The 22,938-nt window shown below is 34.6% G+C and overlaps 1 protein-coding gene and 2 long non-coding RNA genes across 6 annotated transcripts; 1 reads left to right on the forward strand and 2 right to left on the reverse strand.

Annotated features, from left to right (window-relative positions):
• Positions 1-9,002: 9,002 nt before the first annotated feature.
• On the reverse strand, positions 9,003-10,784 carry LOC130731871 (uncharacterized). 2 transcript variants are annotated; one of them, XR_009016861.1, is made up of 4 exons: positions 10,399-10,784; positions 10,246-10,319; positions 9,963-10,034; positions 9,003-9,362 (listed from the first exon to the last, which is right to left on the reverse strand). It is a non-coding gene; the product is annotated as an uncharacterized LOC130731871 (long non-coding RNA). The 2 variants fall into 2 exon arrangements; XR_009016862.1 differs by having other exon boundaries at positions 9,963-10,037.
• A 4,722-nt stretch (positions 10,785-15,506) lies between these two features.
• On the forward strand, positions 15,507-21,682 carry LOC130736514 (uncharacterized). 3 transcript variants are annotated; one of them, XR_009018604.1, is made up of 3 exons: positions 15,507-15,752; positions 15,941-17,161; positions 21,249-21,682. It is a non-coding gene; the product is annotated as an uncharacterized LOC130736514 (long non-coding RNA). The 3 variants fall into 3 exon arrangements; XR_009018606.1 differs by having other exon boundaries at positions 15,636-15,752; positions 16,905-17,161; XR_009018603.1 differs by lacking the exons at positions 15,507-15,752; positions 21,249-21,682 and adding exons at positions 17,333-18,034; positions 18,136-18,442 and having other exon boundaries at positions 16,745-17,161.
• LOC130736445 (uncharacterized) lies at positions 21,641-22,704 on the reverse strand. The gene is made up of 3 exons (XM_057588297.1): positions 22,314-22,704; positions 22,091-22,214; positions 21,641-21,988 (listed from the first exon to the last, which is right to left on the reverse strand). The coding sequence occupies exons 2-3, from the start codon at positions 22,115-22,117 to the stop codon at positions 21,674-21,676; spliced, it is 342 nt and encodes a 113-aa protein (XP_057444280.1). The 5' UTR covers positions 22,118-22,214; positions 22,314-22,704; the 3' UTR covers positions 21,641-21,673.
• Positions 22,705-22,938: the final 234 nt, after the last annotated feature.

The raw sequence follows: 22,938 nt of genomic DNA on the forward strand, positions 1-22,938 counted from the left end.
GTAACTTTTATGCAGGGTTTTTTTTTGTTGCTGTGAAATTGGTGAGCTACTAGCTTTTGTTTTAGGTTTCAAGTTTTATAAATCCTGCACAAAAAATCAATGTGATTTTTAGATAGTGTACATATTCTGTTTTGTTCTTTATTGTTTTCTTTAGATTTTCTATAAGGATATAATATTAGGATTTCCGGAACACTGACTTCATGTTTATCAATTTACTTTTTGTGTGATTTATTTTTGTTGTAGATCTACTCTCTAAGGTATAATGTAACCGATGTGAAGTTTCTCATGCTAGGCTTGGTGTTAGCCATTAAAAAGTTGTACATATCAAGGTAACCAACTAATTAAACTTTATGAACTCTCATCTTTTATATAGTTTCTTTATATCTTTCTTCTTAGTTTGATTCAATCTTTCCATTGCCTTTTTATCATCCTTGAAAAATTTGGTATGTGGCACTGAGAAGTTTTTGTGAACATCCTCAAGGGATTGACAACACCTAAAAAATTGCTTTTCAGTGGCGTAATTATTCATTCATATCATTTTTTTTCTTGAGAACAATATTCATTCATATCATTTAACATCTAAATTATCATTGCATAATTTTTTAAAGATTATTTTGTAGGCTGGAAGCCCATTTAATTGGCTTTCTATGTCAATTTTGAAGGTATGCTTCGTTGAGTGTGATAGATATATTTTTATGTCATATTTTGGCTCTTTGTCAAATTAAGAAAGCTTGTTTCTCAATTTTATCTTCTTAATGAATAAAAGTTTATGCTTTTGGAAAAAGCCCACTTAGAATGTAGATCTATCATGAAGACATTTTGTTTGAATGACTATATGACAAAGAATTTCTAACCTTCAAGTTAGATTTTCATAATAAGTGATTTATCAATTTTTTTATTAATGACATTTTCTATACCAAAAATTGAAGGATATTGGTCTAATTTTATTTTCATTTAAGAATTGAAAAATAATCCATTGATATGCATGCTTAGTCTATCAGCAACTATTATTCAATAAAACAATCAAAAGTAAAATCTAAAGCACAAGGGAGAAAAACACAGGTGAATATAAAGAAAACTCATTAGTATACTTTAGGGGTTATATAGAAGTTATAAAATATAAATTTTAAAGATTCAATTTAAATCTTCCTTAAGACATCAATTATTTTATTTTTTAAAATATTTAAATATTTATGTAAAACATAATGTTGGATGTTTTAACATTAAATTTTATATGAATTAAAAAATTACTCACCAAAATAAAAATATCATTTTTTATACATTAGTTAATGTTAATCTTGAAAAGTGAATATCTGACAAAATTTCATAGAACATGATAAAATATTTTGTATTTATATAATATATTAATTAATATTAATATTAATATAATTATTAATCTTTAGAAATTTAAAAAGATAAAGATGGTGGGTTTAATATTATATCAATACAGAAAATAACATTCCCATTATCCTTTTCTCCTGGAAGTATATAAGTATTAAATTAAATGATTTTTAAGTATATTAAAATTTTAATTATTTACCTCGAAATTTTTGTTAATGAGGTTATTATTATTTAGCTCATTACTATTTAGTTCATATAATTTAGAGAATTTTGTAGGGCACAGTTAATATGTTTTGATCTAGAGAATTCTTAATTAATATTGATATTAATACGTAAAATTTAAAGGTGGTGGTTTTAATACTAAATATGACATCACTCCAAAAAGAGTTTAATTTTGATGCATCGACGGTGTAAAGTTTTTTTACACCATCAACCAATCAGATTTCAAGGATGTGACATGTCAATTAAAGAAATTAAATGAAAAGAGAGATTTTCTCACATTCTTGAAATTTGATTGGTTGACGGTGTAAAAAAACTTTACACCGTCGGTGCATCAAACTTTTTCTCCTCCAAAAAATAATTTTTTCATCGTCCCTACAACTATATAAATTAGTAACACCGCTCATTCAAAGCGTGCACTTCGTATAGTCTGTGTTGACGTATTTACATTGAATTAAGGCTTGAACTTTTAGTCATTTTCGTTTATCCCAGAGGTTAGATATTGATGTTTTAGTTTACTAGTGTTTTTTACCCGCGCGTTGCACGGGAAATATGTCTATTGTATTTGATACATTAATTAATACTTTGATTATTAAAAATATATTAAACAACGAATGAAATAGAAAAGTCAGAATTGATAAGTAAAGTGGACATAAAGACTTCTCTTCTAAGCCCGATTGAGACCAAGAGGAACTCGTTTCACATTCTTCGTAAATATGAAGACGATAACACAAATCATAGATATAAGGAATTATCAACATATTAATCTTAAAAAAAATTAATGTGATAGTAGCACAAATCAGGATTGTGTAAGATATATCATAAAGTATAACATTATTGTGTTTATTCCAACTAAGTAGGGATGGCAATGGGTAGGTACTATAGTACCATCTCCATACCCGCGTTTTTAGAAATTACATGTACCCGTCTCCATACTCACGTGGGTAGCAACTCGAAGCTCTCTACCTTTAGACAATTCAATGTCATTACATGAAGCTATCCATCTTTGCCAAAATCTAAATCTATGGATGACAATGGGTCTCAAAATCATAGGGTACCCGCAAAAAATACTCACTATGGGTAGGGTAAAAAACCGCTAAATGGGTATGAGGTTGAGTATAGATAATTACCCGCAAAAAAATAGAGGGTATGGGTGCGGGTATGGGCACTATAGTACCCAACCGGCCCATATCCGCACACATATGTTATCATTATTATTATTATTATTATTATTATTATTATTATTATTATTATTATTATTATTATTATTATTATTATTATTTGGGAATATATTAACAAATTAACTTAAGCTATAGCTTTCAAACTCACTCTTTTTAAAAAAAAGTTTGGGATATATTAATTAATACTCTAAAAATAAATAATAAATAAATTAAGATAAAATCAAGAAATAAACCACCTAAATCCTAATCAAATCTAAAATTTAAAAATGTATTTTTTTTACTCTAAAAATAAATCAAAAATAAATTAAGATAAAATCAAGAAATAAACAACATAGATCCTAATCAAATCTAAAATTTTAAAATGTATTTTTTTATGAGAATTAATCTGAGAATGACACGTGTTATTTTTTTCTTTCCAATTAGTGAATATTCTGCACCCTAGAAGATTTTCTTTTCCTCAATCCTTTTGCTTTTGATTAAGAAGAGAAAAGCAGGAATCCTTGAAGCATATGGCATCTTACAATTAGTTGAAGAACAAAATCAATTCATGAAGAAGATTGAAACAAAAACCCAAAATGAAGTCTTGAAGAACAAAATACTCTCCTTCACCAATTTGAAAGGACTGTGGTGAAAGAATTGTATTTAGTGTATTTGTGAATCTTGGGGTGGAACCCTTGTGAAACAAAAAACCAAAGGAACATTTCAGTCAAGAGAAACAAAAAATGGTGTATTGCCCCATATGTGCGCACCCCAGCAAATTATCTATATATGTGAGAAAAAAACAAAATAATTCTCCCACCCAAAATAATTGTGGTTACTTCACCAATAAACTTATACTAACAATCAATTTAAATTGAACTTAAGGAAATATATAGATCAAAGTAAGATAAGTCACACAATTGGCATACTAAAACAACATGAGTATATGCAAAACTAATGAGTTTGAGGAAAACATGAACCAACCTTAAGAATGGGCTAAACATACTCATGAAGATTAAATGTGAGCTCTTCATATGCTTTCATCAATTTAACAGACCTGTGCATCATTAAAAAAAAAATTAGTAAGTTGTGCATCATTCATATACAGTGCAAATAGTATGCTTATACACACAGCTCAAACATGATGAATAAAAACGTGCAAAATTTGAGAAATGAATATAAATTCAGGCTATCCTAAATTTCGTAAATTTCTATAAATTATACCAAAATCTGGTTTAGAATGGCTTCACACGCATGGATTTCTACAAACTATACTAAAATCTGGTTTTAAAAAATACAAAAGCGGAAGAAGAACAATAGAAAAAACATTACATCAGAATCAAAACATTACGTCTTCAACAATGATTCGTTAAAGGGTCTATGCAAAAATTTGTAAACTTTTGGATCAAAACACACAAAATATGTGAAATTTAAGAATCCAGGATTGAATTACGAACAAAGGATAAACTGAAATGACACAAACCATCAATCACAACATGATAAACTCTTCTTCACGTAACATCATCTTACGACATACCTCTGTCCTGATCGCGACATGTGGTAGAGGTAGAAATAGCAGCTATCAAATCTCTGCGTGTCCATGGTAGCTTTGTGGACCCTCAGCACCAAATCAACTCCTTTTTCTTAGAATTAGCATTAAATAAATAATAAGATAAATTAAGATAAAATCAAGAAATAAACAACCTAAATCCTAATCAAATCTAAACTTTTAAAATGTACTAAATAAAGATAGATAAAAACTACCAAAATCTACCAAATCACAATAAAAAACTCATAAAATCCTGAATTAAATAAAAATATGAAAATTCAATAAAAATACCACAAAAATTCATTTATACTCTAAATGTAACTCAAAAATAAAATAAAATATTTCATGAAATTAAAATTAAATAAATAATAAATAAGGATAGATAAAAACTATCAAAATCTAGCAAATCACAATAAAAACTCATAAAATCCTGCATTAATTAAAAATCCGAAAATTCAATAAAAATTAATTATTATACTCTATAAATAAATGTAAAATAAAATAAAATATTTCCTGGAAGTAAAATTAAATAAATAATAAGATAAAATTAAGAAATAAACAACCTAAATTCTAATCAAATCTAAAATTTAAAAAGGTACTAAATAAAGATAGATAAAAACTACCATGTCTAGCAAATCACAATAAAAACTCATAAAATCCTGAATTAATTAAAAATCCGAAAATTTAAGAAAATTTAATTAATATACTCTAAAAGTAAATCTAAAATAAAATAAAGTATTTTCTGGATTTAAAATAAATAATAAGATAAATTAAAATAAAATTAAGAAATAAACAACCTAAATCCCAATCAAATCTAATATTAAAAATGATATTAAATAAAGATAGATAAAAACTAACAAAATCTAGCAAATCACAATAAAAACTCATAAAATCCCGAATTAATAAAAAAATTCGAAAATTCAATAAAAATTAATCAATATATTCTAAAAATAAATTTAAAATAGATTAAAAGACCAAATCTTATCTTTTAAAATAATATCAATCAATTATTTTAGAATATATAAAATTAAAACATATATCAATTGAAAATTATATCTTCTAAAATAATATCAATTAATTAGGTTAGAATATATAAAATTAAAACATATATCAATTGAAAATTATATCCTCTAACAAATTGACACGTGGAATAATTTTTATGAGAATTAATCTGGTGCTGACACGTCACTAAGAATTAATCTGGTGCTGACACGTCACTATGGAAGTTCTTCTTTTCTAATATATATTGATATTGATTGATTGATTGATAATATCTAAATGTGCTATAACTTGCTCTTTGATTTTGTAATGATTTCCTCTTGATTCCATCCTTCCATCCTACTTTATATTGGACAGTTTCCATGGTTTACTAATAGGTTTTTTCATGGTTTACAAATAGTTTTTTTTCCATGTTTTTTTTCATGGTAAAAGAAAATTTCAAATTTATGATTTCTTATATCTAAATTTAATTTTAAGTTTTTAATGCATAATATTTTTTTATAAACGTAACAAAAGTAACATAGATTTTGAGAAATTATAGGCTCTACAAAAGTGAGGTTGTTGCTAAATCTTACAAAGGGGCACATTCCTTTCGAAACATAAGAAAGATATATGAAGTTACATATGACACATTCAAGGACGTGTGTTATACGATGAACTTACTTGAAGATGATAAAGAATACATCAATGAAGTAATAGAAGCTTTGCATTTCGGTACTGCAAACAATCTTTGAAGACTTTTTGCTACTTTACTGTTATCATATATGCTTTTAAGGGCATAATTTGTTTGGAAATAAATCTGAGAGAATTTAAGTGATGGTATTTTACGTATACGAAGAATTATTATGAAAGGCAGTGGTGAGTACATTTTAAATCAAAGTTCATAAAAAAATCATGACAAAAATCACAAAAAAAAGAAATTATACTGCTTCTGCAAAATAAAAAACAAATACATTCATCACTTGAAAAAAAAAACAAATTTATGTTTACTTATATCTAAAATTAATTTTGTTCTTTTAATTCATAATAAATTTTCCTTCAATAAACATAAAAAAGAACACATATTTTAAAGAAAAAAATATTCATGATAAACACAAATGAATAACTCCCGTGCATCGCACGAGTAAAAATAATAGTTTAAGATAAAAATAAACATCCTAAATCCTAATTAATTTACACTCTAAAAATAACTCTAAGATAAAATAAAACATTTCCTGAAATTAACATTAAATAAATAATAAGATAAATTAAGATAAAATCAAGAAATAAACAACCTAAATCCTAATCAAATATAAAATTTAAAAATGTAATAAATAAAGATAGATAAAAACTACAAAAATCTAGCAAATGACAATAAAAACGCATAAATCCCGAATTAATTAAAAATCCGAAAATTTAATAAAAATACGATAAAAATTAATTAATACTCTAAAATTAAATAATAAGATAAATTAAGATAAAATCAAGAAATAAACAACCTAAATCCAAATCAAATCTAAAATTTAAAAATATTTTTTTTTTATGAGAATTAACCTGAGAATGACACGTGGAATTTTTTTTATGTGAGAATGACACGTTACTAAGAATTAACGTGAGAATGACACGTCACTAAATCAGCCTGATAGAGTTCTTCTTTTCTAATATATATATTGATTGATATTGATATTGATTGATATTGATATTGATATGAAGGAAATTTTAATTTTAAATTTTACAATCAATATTTAATAATTAATATTGAAAAAAATGAAATAAAATAAAATAATGATTGTTGTAAACAAAAAAAAAAGAAAAAATTGCTAGGAAACCTTAAAGCCCCTCAGAAACGTTAACACTATTGCAGCAGCGACCCACAGAGAGAAGAGTTGAATTGAAGAAGAAGAAGAAGAAGAAGCTGCAATGGGTTGGATTGGTGAGACCTTGGATTCTGTCAAATCCCTTCAGATCCTCCAGGTCCTCACCCAGGGTGTTACCCTTGGTTCGTTCCCTCTCGAAATCCATTTTTTTGTTGTTGAAAATGTAGTGTTGTGTTATCTAAGGTCTATCTGGATGATATTGTGATCTGGGTCGACTCTCTAGAAAGCTTTAAATATCAGTTGAGGATATGATTTTGGTGGAGTAGCAGTAGTATAATATCAACAAACAATGTAGACATGACTCAAGCAACGCACAATGTAGGGGAATCGGTCAATCTTAAATCATGCAGAAACATATGTACTGAACCTTATAGCCAGACATGAAGGAACTTAATTCTCATTAGCTTACAATTCATCATCCCAATGTTTATATTATATTAGAATAAATTGATATGTTCATTACAACAGTGAACTTCGCCGTGCAGAGCACGAGTGAAAAGCACTAGTAAGCCAAGATTTGTCTTTTACTGCTGCCACGTGTCAACCTTCTATTGGTCTAAGCTTGAAAGCATGAAGTCTAGTGCTTCGTGGACCAGGTCTTATGGTAGACCTCTCTTCTGATCACGCCACATGGCGAGGAAGGAAGCAACAACTATCGATTTCATGCACGTACATGGGAGCTTATGTGGACCATCAGCACCATATCAGATTCTTTTTCCTGATTTTCTCTTTCATTTTTATTCCGAAAACCCTAAATAAAATAAAATAAAGATAACAAAATAAATCAAAATAAAATATTAAAGAAATAATAATCAAAAAATAAACAACATAAATCCTAATCAAATCTAAAATTCAAAAATGTACTAATTAAAAATAGATAAAAACTACTAAAATCCAACAAATCAAAATAAGAAGTCATAAAATCCAAAATTAATTAAATATACGAGAATCATATTAAAAAAAAACTACATGACTTAGGGGCTTGTGTTACGATAGACGCCACCCCATATAAACCCAAGGTGTGTGCCTGCTCCTACTCCTTCTTCTCCACGCTGCCATGGAAACGTCATGTGAAGATCAGATTGACAGAGAACAGTATTGGACGGCGAAGGTTTCGGTATGGTGGGACATGGAATACTGCCAACTCCCCAACGATTTAGAACCAAACTTCATTGCAATGAATATCAAATCCGCCCTTATCCGCACGAACTATATTGGCCCTATTTCCTTCTTCGCGTACGGCGACACCACGCGCATCCCCCTCACTGTACAACGCGCTCTCGCCGCCACTGGAGTCTCCCTCATCCATATGTCGCCCGGTAAATTCCTAATCGATATAGTTGTTAGTTAGGATTTAGGATTTAGGAATTGTATCTGTTTTTCAATCTCAGTGGTGTGTGCATCCGCAATGCAATTCAATTCATCTCATATACTTGGTCATAGGTGTGAGAGACGGAAGTCCCACGACGCTCTTTAATGACATGATGTTATGGTCAACCAACAATCCCGCACCTGCTAATTACTTATTAATTTCGGGTGATGAATACTTATCTGACTTTCTCCTTGATTTGGGGATGAAGAGATATAATGTTCTTTTTGCACGGCCTTGGGGAGCACAATCTACATCCCTGGTTGCAGCTGCCAAGACTGTATGGCTCTGGATAGGACTGTTCATGGTTCGGTTCTTTGCTTGAACCGAACCGAACCGAACCTGAACCAAAAATTTGGTTCGAGAGAACCGAACCGAACCGATATAGTATGGTTCGAACCGAACCGAACCGGTTTTAAGTTTCGGTTAACCGGTTCGGTAAAACAGTGAACCGAACCAATTTTTTTTTTTTTTTCAGAATCAAAAAACTTAATATTAATTCAGGAGAACCGAACCAGTTATTTTTTCAGAACCATTAAAATAACTCAATTAAAAACAAGTCAAATGATACTACATAAGAAGAACAAGTCATTTTTTACTTTTGATAAAAGTAACTTTTCCACCAAAGAGGATTAATTGTCAACTACCATTAAAAGATATAAAACAAAAGGCCCAGAAGTTCAGTATGAAACAGTGGACAATGTCAATTTAAGTGATAGTATGAAACAGTGGACAATGTCAAATCCCAGAAAATATCAATTAGTAACAAATGGAAGAAACAGTAGCAACTCTCTTCCCATCTTCCTCCACTCAGCATCTTCTCCAAACCTCCCAATTCCTTTCACTCTAATCATCAAAACACAAAGCACCTGCACATTAAGCAAATAGCATCTTATGAGAAACATACATGCAAAAAATGTTCTTATTCACACACACACACATGACAAATTTACTGAGTTACTTCGCCCCCTACAAAAGCTACTTCTGTCCCCAACCTGAAAATCTACTGAGTTTCTCTTTTCTAATTCACACACACACACATTACTAATTTGATTTCCAGATTATTAAGAAGATACTCATAAAATCTACTGTTTGTGTTAATTTTTCAGGACTATGCAAATTTTACACCCTATGTTTGCAAGTCTTATCAAGGTGCTGATGTTCCTGCGGTCTGCAGCAATGTTTGATCATGTTCTCAGGATTTTACAACAAGGGAGAAATAAACTCAATTACTCAAAAGCAAAAGGCTACATAAACATGAGCACATGATCACTTCAAAAAGACCTATATGTTCAAGGTTTCTATTGGAATAAAAGTAATGCAAATTGTAACCATATTGTCATTACACATCAGTGTATTATTCACAGCAGAGTTAGGTCCCAATTTTTGAGTGAGATGAGACTCAATCATTCAATGTTCAAATATGCATGCAATAATCACATCAGAACCAAATGGAGGAGTAGTTTTACCTATCAATTAAGAGTCAAGATATTCTCTGATGACATGACCACCACTTGAATTTGTCTAAAAGCAGAAGACTCCTGCTGAAATCAACACAAGAGTGTAAAAGTTAAGAATCAATTCATCTCCAAACAGAACAGAACTCTGAGCTAACAATCACATAGAACATAACAGTTTTAAGTTTTAGAGCAGAACAAGAGAGCAAACAACATCTACCATACTTTAAAAAAAATATTGCAATATGAAAATACACTTTCAATGGTAATAAAAGAGGTAGCAATATGAAAATACCACTTAAAGCTCATCATCATCATCATAAAGGTTGTAATTTTCTGAACCAGCAGTCAATTCTCGTTGAACAAGCTCTGCGAAAAAGTAAAATACTTTATTACTTCAAAAATAATTTATAAAACCTATTCACACAGAAGATTGATGCAAACTAACCTTTCTCAAATCTCTCAAGCTCCTCAAAGTCCTCACTAGAAACCAGGGAAAAAGGTGTTCCTTTCATCCAGTCTTGGGTACAAATCAACATCTCTGCCATTTTCGGAGTTAGGGAGCTCCGAAAATCATTCAACACCCTTCCTCCAGTGCTGAATGCAGATTCTGATGCTACCGTAGAGACCGGAATAGGTAATATATCTCGAGCTATTCTTGACAGGATCGGAAGTCTACTTGAGTTGACCTTCCACCAACTTAGAATATCAAACTCAACCCCTTTAGTAAAAGGCTCACGGGCTTCATTCAAGTATTTCTCCAACTCAGACGTAGCATCAACCCGAAATCCAGTTTCTTGGTTGTAGTAATTCATGCAATAAACATCATCATCATCATCATCATCATCTTCATCCATTTGGTCGAGTTGTCTTTGAGAACCCGCTTCCATGCCTCCATATAGCTCATATAGAGATTTCAAGCTAGAGTTCATCTTTGATATCAACTCATTCCCCATTTCATCACCGAAGAAATACTTCAAAAAGTGGCTAACATAGCCCAATTTACTTTGGGGATCAAGTACAGCAGCAATCAACAAGAAGACATTCATTTTATCGGGGTCCCCCCAATACTTTTCAAACTTCTTCCTCATGTTGCTAGCCATTGACCTTATTTTAGCATTGTAATCACTTTCATATTGCCTTATTTTTTTTCCGATAGAAAATACTTCTTTCATATACACATTACTGGTTACGTAGTAGGAACCAGAAATGCGCTTTGTGGAAGCATGAAATATTTTCAGAAAAGGCAAAATAGACTTCACATGGTCCCAATCTGCAGATGTAGGAACACCCTTCCCATTATCTTTTGACATTGCTTTCTTAAACTTGGAATCTCGTGCTTCATACAACACAAAAACCTTCTCATATTGTACAGCTGCCTCCAACATTGTGTATGTTGAATTCCACCTAGTATCTGTATCTAAACTCAGCATACCTTTGTATGATATATGCACACTTTCAGCATAGCTCATGAATTTAAGAAATCTTTGTATGCAAGAGAGAGACACTTCTTTGTGTTCTGAAATGAGAGTATTTTTTATTTTTCTAATTTTCTTCTTTGGCATTTTTAGCAATGGAAACATTATGTGAAGATTGTGTTGCGGATCAAATTGACAGTGGTGTGAACCCGACTGAGGCCCAGTATTGGACGGCAAAGGTTTCGGTATGGTGGGACATGGAATACTGCCAAGTTTGCGACGTTTTAGAAGCACGCGCCATTGCAAAGAACATCAAATCTTCCCTCGTCCACATGAACTATAGGGGCCCTGTTTCCATCTTCGCCTACGGCGACACCACGCGCATCCCCCTTTCTGTACAACAAGCTCTCTCCAGCACCGGAGTCTCCCTCATCCCTATTTCGCTCAGTTAAGCTCTAACATCTCAGTCAATTTGACTTTTAGTTGTTAGTTGTTAGTTATGATTTAGGCGTTGTATGTTTTTTAATCTCTGTGTTGTGTGTTGTGCAATTCAATTCAGTTTGGTTTGTTTTCTCTCTATTATTAGTTCATTACTCTGGTTGACGGATCAAATCTCATGTTCACTCGTTCTGATTTAAAAATTGAAGCTCAATTGTGATCGATGTGTTTAATTGATATCTTAGCAGTTGAGAAGTTGAAATGCTTAATTGCTTGGGATTTTAGTTCTCCTTTTGATGAGTGATTCAGATGGTATAGCGGGATTTTGGCTAATCGCGACGCCGCTATAGCGCGCTATTTCCGCCAAATAGCGGCCGAAATAGCGTTTTTTTGGCTCACCGCGATGGTCCGCGATCACGATTTGATAACACTGGATTATCCTGGATTTTGACGTGTTTGTTTCTTGTGATAAAACTTGACAATGTGTCACTGGCCTTCGGTATATGATTTATTTTGAATATGTTGTGTTATGTACTAACTATCCCGCGTTAGGTGAGGAAGATAATGTGAAATATGAAACTTGTATGTTTATTTCAATTACTGATAGTTCTCATATACTTGGTGATAGGTCGCACGAGGCTCGTTTTGGACATGTTGTTATGGGCAAAGGACAATCCCACACCTGCTAATTATTTATTAATTTCGGGTGATGGAGACTTTGGTGACGTTCTCCATTATCTAGGGATGTTGAGATATAATGTTCTTCTTGCACTGCCTCAGCAAGCAGCATCTGAACCTCTGGTTACAGCTGCCAAGACCGTATGGCTCTGGACTACTCCAATTTCGCGTGGTGCTCCCATGACGAATGCCCTTATGATACAGCAACATGCAGAGTCAGAAAATTCAAAATTACCAATTGCAGAAAGGGAATTTGATTCAAATATGTCTGGACAAGATTTCATTATTCTGCCGCCAGCGGGCCTTCGAGATCAACTAGTGCTCATATCGATTGTTGTATCTACCTTGGGGTCACTAGAAATTGGAAAGTTGTTACCCACGGAAACGAACATAACTAATTACATCCGTTATGGAGATGTCAATCACCGGAATATTGATGTTAAGAAGGCTCTTGAGTGTGCTATTGAGAGGAAAATTATAACGAAACAAATTTTAGTTGAAGGTGTTTTAACATTGTATGTGGGAAAGCATCAGAAACCTTGGGAGTGTCTCAATCCTTTAGGGGGTAAACTTAAGCAGCAAACGAAAAAAAAAAGATGGGTAAAAATTCAGGATTTTTTAACAACTGATGAAGGAAACTTATGCTTTGGCGGTTACTTTTTATTTTTGTTTTTTCTGACAATCACCAATTTTACCTTTTTGTTTTTTTTTTAAATCACCCACACGTTTTTTTAATTTTTTTAAATTAGTAATTAAAATGGTATTTAATTAATTGATATTCACACACAATTTTGTGTCATTACTCACTTTTGCAACACTTTAATCATAAATATTTGAACCGATATTCAAAGATAAACATATGCATTACATAGTTTAGTTGGGGATGAAGAGTATTGACCATCTTACTCAGGTCCCAATTGCATGCCAAATCCTCAGCTTAGCGCGAGAACTTGCCGGTAGACCAAATAATTTATTATCAAAGTGCTGCAAAAGTGAATAATAACATAAAATTGGGTCCCTAAAAAATATTTTTTTAATCTAATTAAGGACAAAGTGTGTCTAGGTCTGATGTGGCTTAATTTTAACACAGATGGCATTTCCACGTGGCTTTTATCTTTTTTTTAATACCAACTAATTCCAACTCATATAATTAATTGAAAATCAAAATTAAACTCAATTAATCTTAATTAACTAATCTCAGTCCTAATTTACTAATCTCTTGAGTTAAAAAAAAAAAAAACTGATCTCTTGACCTAGAAACTCATCCTCATCCAACAACCCACAAATCCAACAACACCACACTCTGATCCATAAAACCCAGTTCTATCTGGTGGCTATTATGAGGTAAACATTGTTGTGCTGTACGAAAATGTAGCTGATACATCGTGCACAACCGGATCTTGAGATTTCGCATCAGCCTGTGCAATGAAAAGGGAAAATCGAAAGTTAGATTCTATGAAAAACGGGATCGGAATGAATGGATGGAAGTGAAGAAGATGAAGGAGTGGAACCTGTTTTTCGATGAGCTTGGTGAAGAAGCGTTCAGTGTCGAGGGCGGAGACGTCGCCGCGGTAGTCGCGTCAGATGAGGACGCGACCTTTGATGTCGAGGAGGAACAAAGCAGAAGCTGCCCCTGCGAACTGCCCCTGCGAACAACAATCCTGTGGATTTCTTGCTTTCTGGTGTGTGCGTGTGTTGAATTTCGGTGGTTGATCTAGGTATCTGCATTAGGCGTTAAGAACTATGTTAGAGCATCTACATCCATCATATTCACTAAAATATCTACACTTCATTTTTTACAATTCTCCATAATGTCACATCATCTACACTACTTTACTAACTTTTTACTCCAACCCAACAACTCTTAAAAGTTTCTATAGTGGATCCCACCATCAACATCACATTTGTATATTTTATTATTTATATACAATTATATTAATGGTAAGTGCTTGTAATAAATACAAGGTCACTTTTCAAGTCTAGTGTAGAGTATATATTCCCACATACTCATCTTTGCCATGTTGGAATTGAATATGTACTCCAATGGTAATAGATACTCATATGAGTATGTATTTAACATTAGATACTACCATTGGAGATGCTCTTAGATCTGGGATTTTTAGATTTTTCTTTGGAAGTTGTAAGTGAAGAATTTGGATCTAGGATTTTTATATTTGTGTTGCATTCTATGCGGTGCTGTCGTTGGGAATGCTGTTGTCTTCGTTTTATTTCTCTTCTTGTTGTTTCCTTTCTTTATCGGTCTTTAGTATTTTCAATTTCCATTGCTTTATAGTTTGTTAGTTTTCTTTCCTTCCTGGATTTGTATCTTCAGTCTGGGTTTTTAACTCCATCCCTTTTTAATATATCAAGAATTTGGATCTGCTCGATTTGTGTATGGAATTAGTTTGATGATGGTACATGACTTTCTATGAACTGATGCTATGGATTAAATGTTTGATAAAAAAGAAAAGAGGGTGCTTCAATGGGTCTTCATGTCTTGCCCCAATTTGTCTGGTTTGGGATGTTTTGTCGGTGATGGAGAAGGAAGAAGGGGAGTTGGGGGTGATGGTGGTGGATTTTTCATGAGTTGAGTTCTGGGTTTTTTAAGGGTTGAGTTGCTGGGTTTCTTCTTGATGGATGAAAGTGGAAGATGAAAACGTTGATGATGAAAGATTTAAAATTATTTCAATTCTTTAAATTTTTTAATTTTTAATTTATGTTTTAGAATTTTTTAATTAAAAAATAATTCCAAATGCTACGTGGAAAAGCTGAGTAGGCTAAAATTGAAACCACTTCAGCATCAGACACACTTTATGCTTAATTGAATTAAAAAAAATTTCTTCAGGACCTAATTTGATGCGAAAATTTTACAGGCCGTGGAACTGATTTCCTTTACAATTTCAGGGGTCTTCTGATATATTAAGCCTTATTTTTATTTGGTTATTTTATTTTGAAAAAATCCCTGTGTGCCTGCTCCTACTCCTGCTCCACGCTGCCATGGAAACATTATGTGAAGATCGTGCCGATCAGATTGACAGAGAACAGTGCTGGACGGCGGAAGTTTCGGTATGGTGGGACATGGAATAATGCCAACTTCCCAACGATTTAGAACTAAACTTCATTGCAATGAATATCAAATCCGCCCTTATCCGCACGAACTATATTGGCCCCCTTTCCATCTTTGCCTAGGGCGACACCACGCTCATCCCCCTCACTGTACAATGCGCTCTCGCCGCCACCGGAGTCTCCCTCATCCATATGTCGCACGGTAAATTCCTAATCGATATAGGATTTGTCTACCATACACAAGTTTTTGCTTGTGTAATGTTTGAATCTGGGGTTCTCAAATCAGATTGGATGAGAGGAGATTGATTTCCCCACTGTCCCACCATCTCCATTTTCCATGATTGATTATTGTTCATGGAATGCCTAATTGCATTTTCTTCGTTTCTTCAGCAACCGAGCCTTTTGTTACAGCAAATTAGAGCTGCACAAGCACGTGATCAAGGACTGTGACAGAGCTCTTCAGCTTGACCCTGCGTTTCATCAACCTCATATTCTCAAAGGTCCCAAACACAACCACAATCCCATCACTACCATTAACCTCTCCCATTCTTCTCCATCAAACACCAAACCACCACCACAACCAGACAAGAAGAAGAAAGAAGCAAGTACAGGTTCGATGAAGGAGAAGTGACGACCTCACAGCCGGCGCCGGCGAGATGATGCCACCAACCTTCTCGTCGCTTCTTATTCAGATCCTCCACCGCGGCGGCGCAAGGCCGAGCCTAGACGGCGAGAGGGTTCTTACCAACTTATTTGAGATCTGTGGCCTCCCATAGATCCAGGATCTAAATCCCTAATCTTCTCTCCTCTTCATTCGGATAGATCTATGGAAGACGGTGGAGAGGACGGTGGCTGGGCCAAGCTCCTCGCCAGAAAAAAATGGCAGATGGTGGGGCGGTGGGATAGGACAGTGGCTGTGGGAGGAGATTGTGAGGGAGAGAGGGAGGAGGCTGTGGGGAAAATATAATTTTGGAAGATTGTTGACCTAAACTAGATATCATTAATATTAGTGGGGAAAAAGTGAAAATTTTTCTTTTTTTAAAAATAAAAATGGAAAAACCAGGAAAACCCACTACTACAGGTCAGATATGGCTTGTGCACATTTACACAAGTAAAAACTTGTGCACCATAGGGGGATCCATCGATATAGTTGTTAGTTAGGATTTAGGATTTAGGAATTGTATCTGTTTTTCGATCTGAGTGGTGTGTGCATCCGCAATTCAATTCTCTCTGTTATTAGTTGGCTGATCGAATCTCATGTTCACTGATTTGTTCAATTGATATCTCAACAGTTGAGAAGTTGAAACCCTAAATTTTTATTAATTACTGATATTTCTCATATACTTGGTCATAGGTGTGAGAGACGGAAGTCCCACGACGCTCTTTAATGACATGATGTAATGGTCAATGGACAATCCCGCACCTGCTAATTACTTATTAATTTCGGGTGATGAATACTTATCTGACTTTCTCCTTGATTTGGGGATGAAGAGATATAATGTTCTTCTTGCACGGGAGCACAATCTACATCCCTGGTTGCAGCTGCCAAGAATGTATGGCTCTGGACTAGTCTCGTAGTTGCAGGACTTCCTTATGATGTCTTCAGCCCAGGTTAGTTTTGTTTCTCTATTTTCATAGCCTAGAGATGTGAGAGAGAGGATGCAAAACCTTCCTTTGTATACGAGACAGAGAGAGAGAGACGCTTCTCTGTGTTCTAAGATTAGTATTTTTCATTTTCCTAATTTTCTTCTTCATTTGTTGCAATTGAAATGTTATGTGAAGATCAAGTTGTGGATCAGATCGACACTGGTGTGAACGCACATCACATCGACATCTCACGCTCTCACGCTCTCATTCTCCCCTCTCACTCGACATCTCTCTTCTCTCTTCTTCTCCAAACCCATTTTCTTCTTCTTCTCTTTTCTCATCACCAAGTCTGCTTCTTCTTCTTCTCCCTTGACAGAGCACCACCACCACCGCCCCTCTTACTCTCTCTCGGCCACAACACCACCTTGGCTGCTCCCTTCGCCACAAAACCGTGCACCACCGTCGCCCCTTGGTGCAGCCGTGAACCATGGACACAACCGCCACAAGCAACGACGAACCACCGCCACCTTGAGGCCACGACCGCGAGCTCCTCTCCTCCTGTCATAACGAGCACCGCCGCTCAACCACCACCTCCTGGATCGACGAAAAACAACACAAATCAGAGGAGAAAAGAAACCCTAAAACCTCCACCTTTCTTCTCTGATCTCCGGCGAACCACTGAGTTTTTGGAGAAACCAACACCACGGCTAGACTCCCCTCATCATCCGCTTCAAAACCCCTCAATCAATTTGACGATCGGCCGCCGTCACTCCGGCGACCGCCGCCACCGCCGCCTCCGGTGTCTTCTCCGACGAGCTTTGTTATGAGAAAGGATGTCAATTTCTCGAAGCTCTTGATCTCCTCTTCCTGAATCCAAGGCTCAATCATCATTAAGAGGTGATTATCCTTATCTATTTCAAATTTCCCCTTTCAAACCCTAATCTTCTTTATTCATCTCATAATCTCCTTATTCCTTGTTCTCTGCCACTGTTGCTCAGAGCTTGCTGGTCATCAGAGGAAGAGAAGGCCGTGACCAGAGGAAGAATTGAAGTTCAGCCCCACAGCTTGACACTTGAGGTAGTGGGAGAAAGACCGGAACACTTTATGCTCCTCTAAATAATATATCTCTTGTCTTTTGCTGTCCATGTACCTAGTAAAAATTAATGAAGGAATGTAGAATAGTGTATGTGTGTGGTGTGAGTGATAGTGTTTGATTGTTGATTTCTGAGGGCATTAGGGTTCAGCCCTTACTATGCTTGAAAAGCTTTTGCGAAAACTCACATAAAACAGTTGTTGTTTTCAAATGTAGTAGCCGCTGTTCTGTCAAATTCGTGTGTTTCGGTTCAGATTTTGAAACTGTCTTCTTCATAAAAATTGTAGCTTTTGCTGTTAGCAAACTTTTGCCGCTGATTTCATGTCATTCTGATTTCTCTAGCTTAGGTTATATGCATTTTAGTGAGCACGGGTTAAGCTGTCCCGTTTCTCACGAACTGCTATAGTATTCGATTTTTTCTTGAATTTTGTACTCTGAATTTGGACTTGAAAATTTATGAGGATTTACAAAACCTGTAGATGAAGCCAGGATAAAAATATTAGATTTTTCGGAGTTTATTTGACGTATTTAAAAATTATCCAAAGTCGCTGTACAATTTATAATCGTTTGACAAAATTAGTTATTTTAAAAAGATAGTGCGATGTTTGGAGTAGGAAAACATCTTTTGAAACTCACTTACGCACGTTTATTCGTTAAAAAACGATTGCGAAAAGTTTTGAAAGTCGAACTAGTTTTTGGAGTGTGAATAAGTGTTTGAATATTACCTCGTTGTTAATGAATTAGACTTCGAAATGTAGTATTAGAATGGATTAAGTTGTGATGGCAAGCTTGATGTTGGGAGATATGAATTAGGATTGAATCTTGAATTCCAAGAAGTTTATGAGCTTTAATGTAAATATTTGATTTTAGAAGGTCTAGATTTGAAACTTTGGAAGTTCGAGAACTTAGAAGTAATTAAGGGATTAATTGAGGACTAAAACCCGTTTCTTAGAGATTGAGAACTAATCTATAAGTTTGGAATTTTTGTAGAACCAAAGTGGAGTTTCAAAGAGACTAGGGTCTTTGTCTAACGAGATATCCCGAGTTTAAGTTTAAGAGAAATGATTTGATTGTTTTGAAGGAGCTTATGAGTCTTGAATAAGTACATAATCATTAGATAAGAAGAATTGTTTGTCTTGGAAATTAACTATGGTTTATGGATTACTTGATAAGAATTGATAATGATACAACGTTGACTTGAGGAATAGATTGTGAGAGCGAGTTGAGACATTAAGTTGTTGTAAGTGACTCGATAAGTAAGTATTCTTTATTTGCTCTTTCTATTTTAACAAGTATATGAGTATTTGGTTTTAAAGCTAGTTTACTAAATCAAAAGATTTTGAAGCATTGTTATTGTTTTGTTGTCATTATGACAACTTGTCTTAATTTCGGTGATTGATCCTAATGGGTTATAACCATTGCGAAGATTCAGTTTAACTTGTGTTTCTTCGAGTCATTTGCTTGAGGTTGTAGCTCTAGACTTAAGTAGTAAGTAGCGCAATTAGTAATTTCGTTAAGTATGCTTAGGAAAGGTACGAAGAACGGAAGCACCTTACATCGGAGCTACACAATGGAATAAAGTGAGTCTACACGGGGAAAGCAAAGATATGATTGGATTGGAGTTGCAGCTTAGTAAGGGAGTTGGCTAAGGTTAGGGCAACTTACTTACTAGCTATTTGTATTATCGGCGTCGATAACTTCGACTTGAATACTGCTTGATATTGAAGATTGCATTGAATGTTGTATATCGCTTTGAACTGTAAAATGTTTTCTGGAGGCTTCGGCCGAGGGAACTTATATGTGACGTGTGTCTCCGTTTTTTGAGAGGCTTCGGCCGTTTACTGGTTTCCGCCTTATGATTTCCGCACTGAATTATTATTATATTGCTTCTTATAGCTTGAGATATTGATATTGTTATCGAACTGTGCGCTTTGACGCGATTGCGGAGTGTAGGACAATTGAATTGATTCGATTTGATCATTCGGGTTGAAATAATAACCCTAGGCAGGTCCTGACCTGAGATCTGAGATCTAGCCCTTCCTGAAATACTTAGACTATTCCCGGGGTTTACACTTGGAGGATTTTGGGGACTTTGATTAGTTAGAACATGGAACTTGATAATTCATGAAACTTGGATTTTGACAATAAACCTCATAATTGAATTAACTCAACTTGAATCGGGAATAAGTCGACAAGCCATGATTTGAACAAAACTGAGCGTGCGTAATACCCTTCTCACTCGTTGAATCGTTTGCTTGACCGTCAAGGGGATTAGTCAACATAATTAATAAGGGAAATAAGTGCTTCCTTGCACTTCTTGAATTATTTGATGGTCGCCCCGGGGGGGTGAACCATAGTGACCAGGGAAATGTCACTGAGTGCTTCATGTACTCCGGCTTTTCACAGCCTAGTCGCAAGACGACTTTGACCTTCGGGTACTTTTAAATTGAAATTGTAGTTAAACACGTACGTGCGAGGACGATTCGATGTTTGGCTAATCATATTGCATCATGCATACATTCGGGGCTTGGGACGATCGAAAGATCGGACCTCGGTGAAGTTGAGATGACTTCGGTCGGCTTCACGAAGGTTGAGACAGTCGAACACCAAGAGTGTATCTTCGGCATAGCGGGCAAAAATGGTTCAACCTGGGGAGGTGGAATTGATCCGACTATGCATGGGTTTGTAAGCGATACCCGAGCGGAAATGGTTACACACTAGGCCAGTGGTGACTGACTCGATGGTTCCCATCCCAAACAAACTATCCGGATCATTTTGAATTGCATTTCACGCATACATGTACCCTAACTGGAATCGTGTGCTATTTGTCTATTGAATTGTTGATTAGATCCTTGATAATATGTTAAGTATATATCTTAGGATAGGCAACTAAGAACCTATATAAGTATATACCCCCTATGCCGCATGTTGATTGTATATCTATTATATTCTGTAAGTTGACCCTAGCGCCTTGGCTTTGTTTGTATGTTTGTGTTTGGGCGGTCGGCCTGCTGCCAGACGACGAAAGCTGGCGATGTGAGCAGATGCTACTCCATGTGGAAGAACGATGGAAGACTCGAAAAATAGAGTTGGGTGTGAGGCTAGAGCCTTTGGGTAGAATAGCTTACCGTTATTGGTTTAAGCTTGTAGGATAATTTTATGATTTGTATTTGAGATTTTGGGTAGGTTCCGGTGCATTGCTTTCCTATGGTTACCCAGTGTGGAAATCATAGGGAGTATATCGGATCTATGGAGTCATTGCATAGTGGGTCCGTTGTTAGATCTTATTTTATTTGTCCTGTCTTTTATGTTGTGCCTTGGTCAAGGCCAGATGTAAATTATTTATGGTTGGGAGCATGCATTACATATTTTAGAAATGCTTCGAAAACGAAAAAAAATACTCACATTTATAAATCCAGTTTGGAAAATATTGCATCTTTACTTTAACATGATACTACCGTGGCACCAGAAAATCGGGATGTTACATTCACCCTTCCATACCAAGTATAGAATAAATACGCAACATCCAAACTAATGAAGCTCAACTTTGAAATTTTCTCAGCACAAAAATTCTTAAGATCAACCCTTAGTATATCATCTTCATTGTTGATATCCATTGTTGCATCAGAACCATCAATAAGTGTTTCTTCTGCATAATCACATTCCACAGTATAGTCTTCTTCATCTTTTTCTTCCACATTTTCTTCCACTGTATATTCTTCTTCATCTTTTTCTTCCACGTTCAACTCATCCAATTCCTAAAACAAACAAAATTACAAAAGTAAATACGAGCATACATATCTATATATATCTAAACCCACACCATAGCACGCCAAATTACAACTACTACCTATAATTACCTCTGTCAGTTTATCATCATCTTTCATCGAGCAACTAGGATCAATGTTTCCATTCAAGAATTATGTGCCACCATAGCTCACCTCGGTGGTGTTTTCCGTTCAAAATCAGAAATTGATTTCAAGCCTTCAACATGAATAAACAAAAATAATTATGAGTGAACAAAATCAACCCATTTTGAAAACAGATTTTGGGGCGCCAAAACAATAGAGGCTCACGACGTACCGTGGAGATTGAAGATGCAGCTCAGATCGGTTTGATGTGGGAGAGGCGCAGACAACAAATATGCAGGACGGCACAGATCGAATTGAAGATGGGAGAGGTGCACTCAAAAATGGTGATTCTCCATTACAAAGTACCGTGGAGATTGAAAATGCTCGGATCGGTTTGAGATGGGAGAGGCTAAGGAAAAAATGACTCAGGACTCTACAAACTCAACAAATTGGGGCAAACTACTTTATACTATACGTTAACCCTAACGGGGACCGTTATTTTGTTGCCAACCCGTTTTGCAATTACAGACAACCTTTGGATCTAATTTTAAAATGAAAAAAGTTAATTTGACCGGTTGTAACCGGTTATTTGACTCATGTACGCATACATCATATGTGTCGGTGATGCACCGTAGCCTTTTCCTATACTATAACTAAATAACATTTTCAAAACCAAAAGGGAGACATTCTATGCTGTGTGAGAAATGGTCTCCCACTCTCTCGTTTATATAATATTGTGTACTATGTAAGGACATCCATAGAAAGAAAATTCTGAGCAGAATTTGTGCCATACATGAAATTCTAGAATCATCTTATTGTAAAGTCAAAATGAACTTGTTATGAAGTCGATAGGAACC

Source organism: Lotus japonicus, chromosome 1 (assembly GCF_012489685.1).
Source record: "Lotus japonicus ecotype B-129 chromosome 1, LjGifu_v1.2".
Taxonomy (NCBI): domain Eukaryota; kingdom Viridiplantae; phylum Streptophyta; class Magnoliopsida; order Fabales; family Fabaceae; genus Lotus; species Lotus japonicus.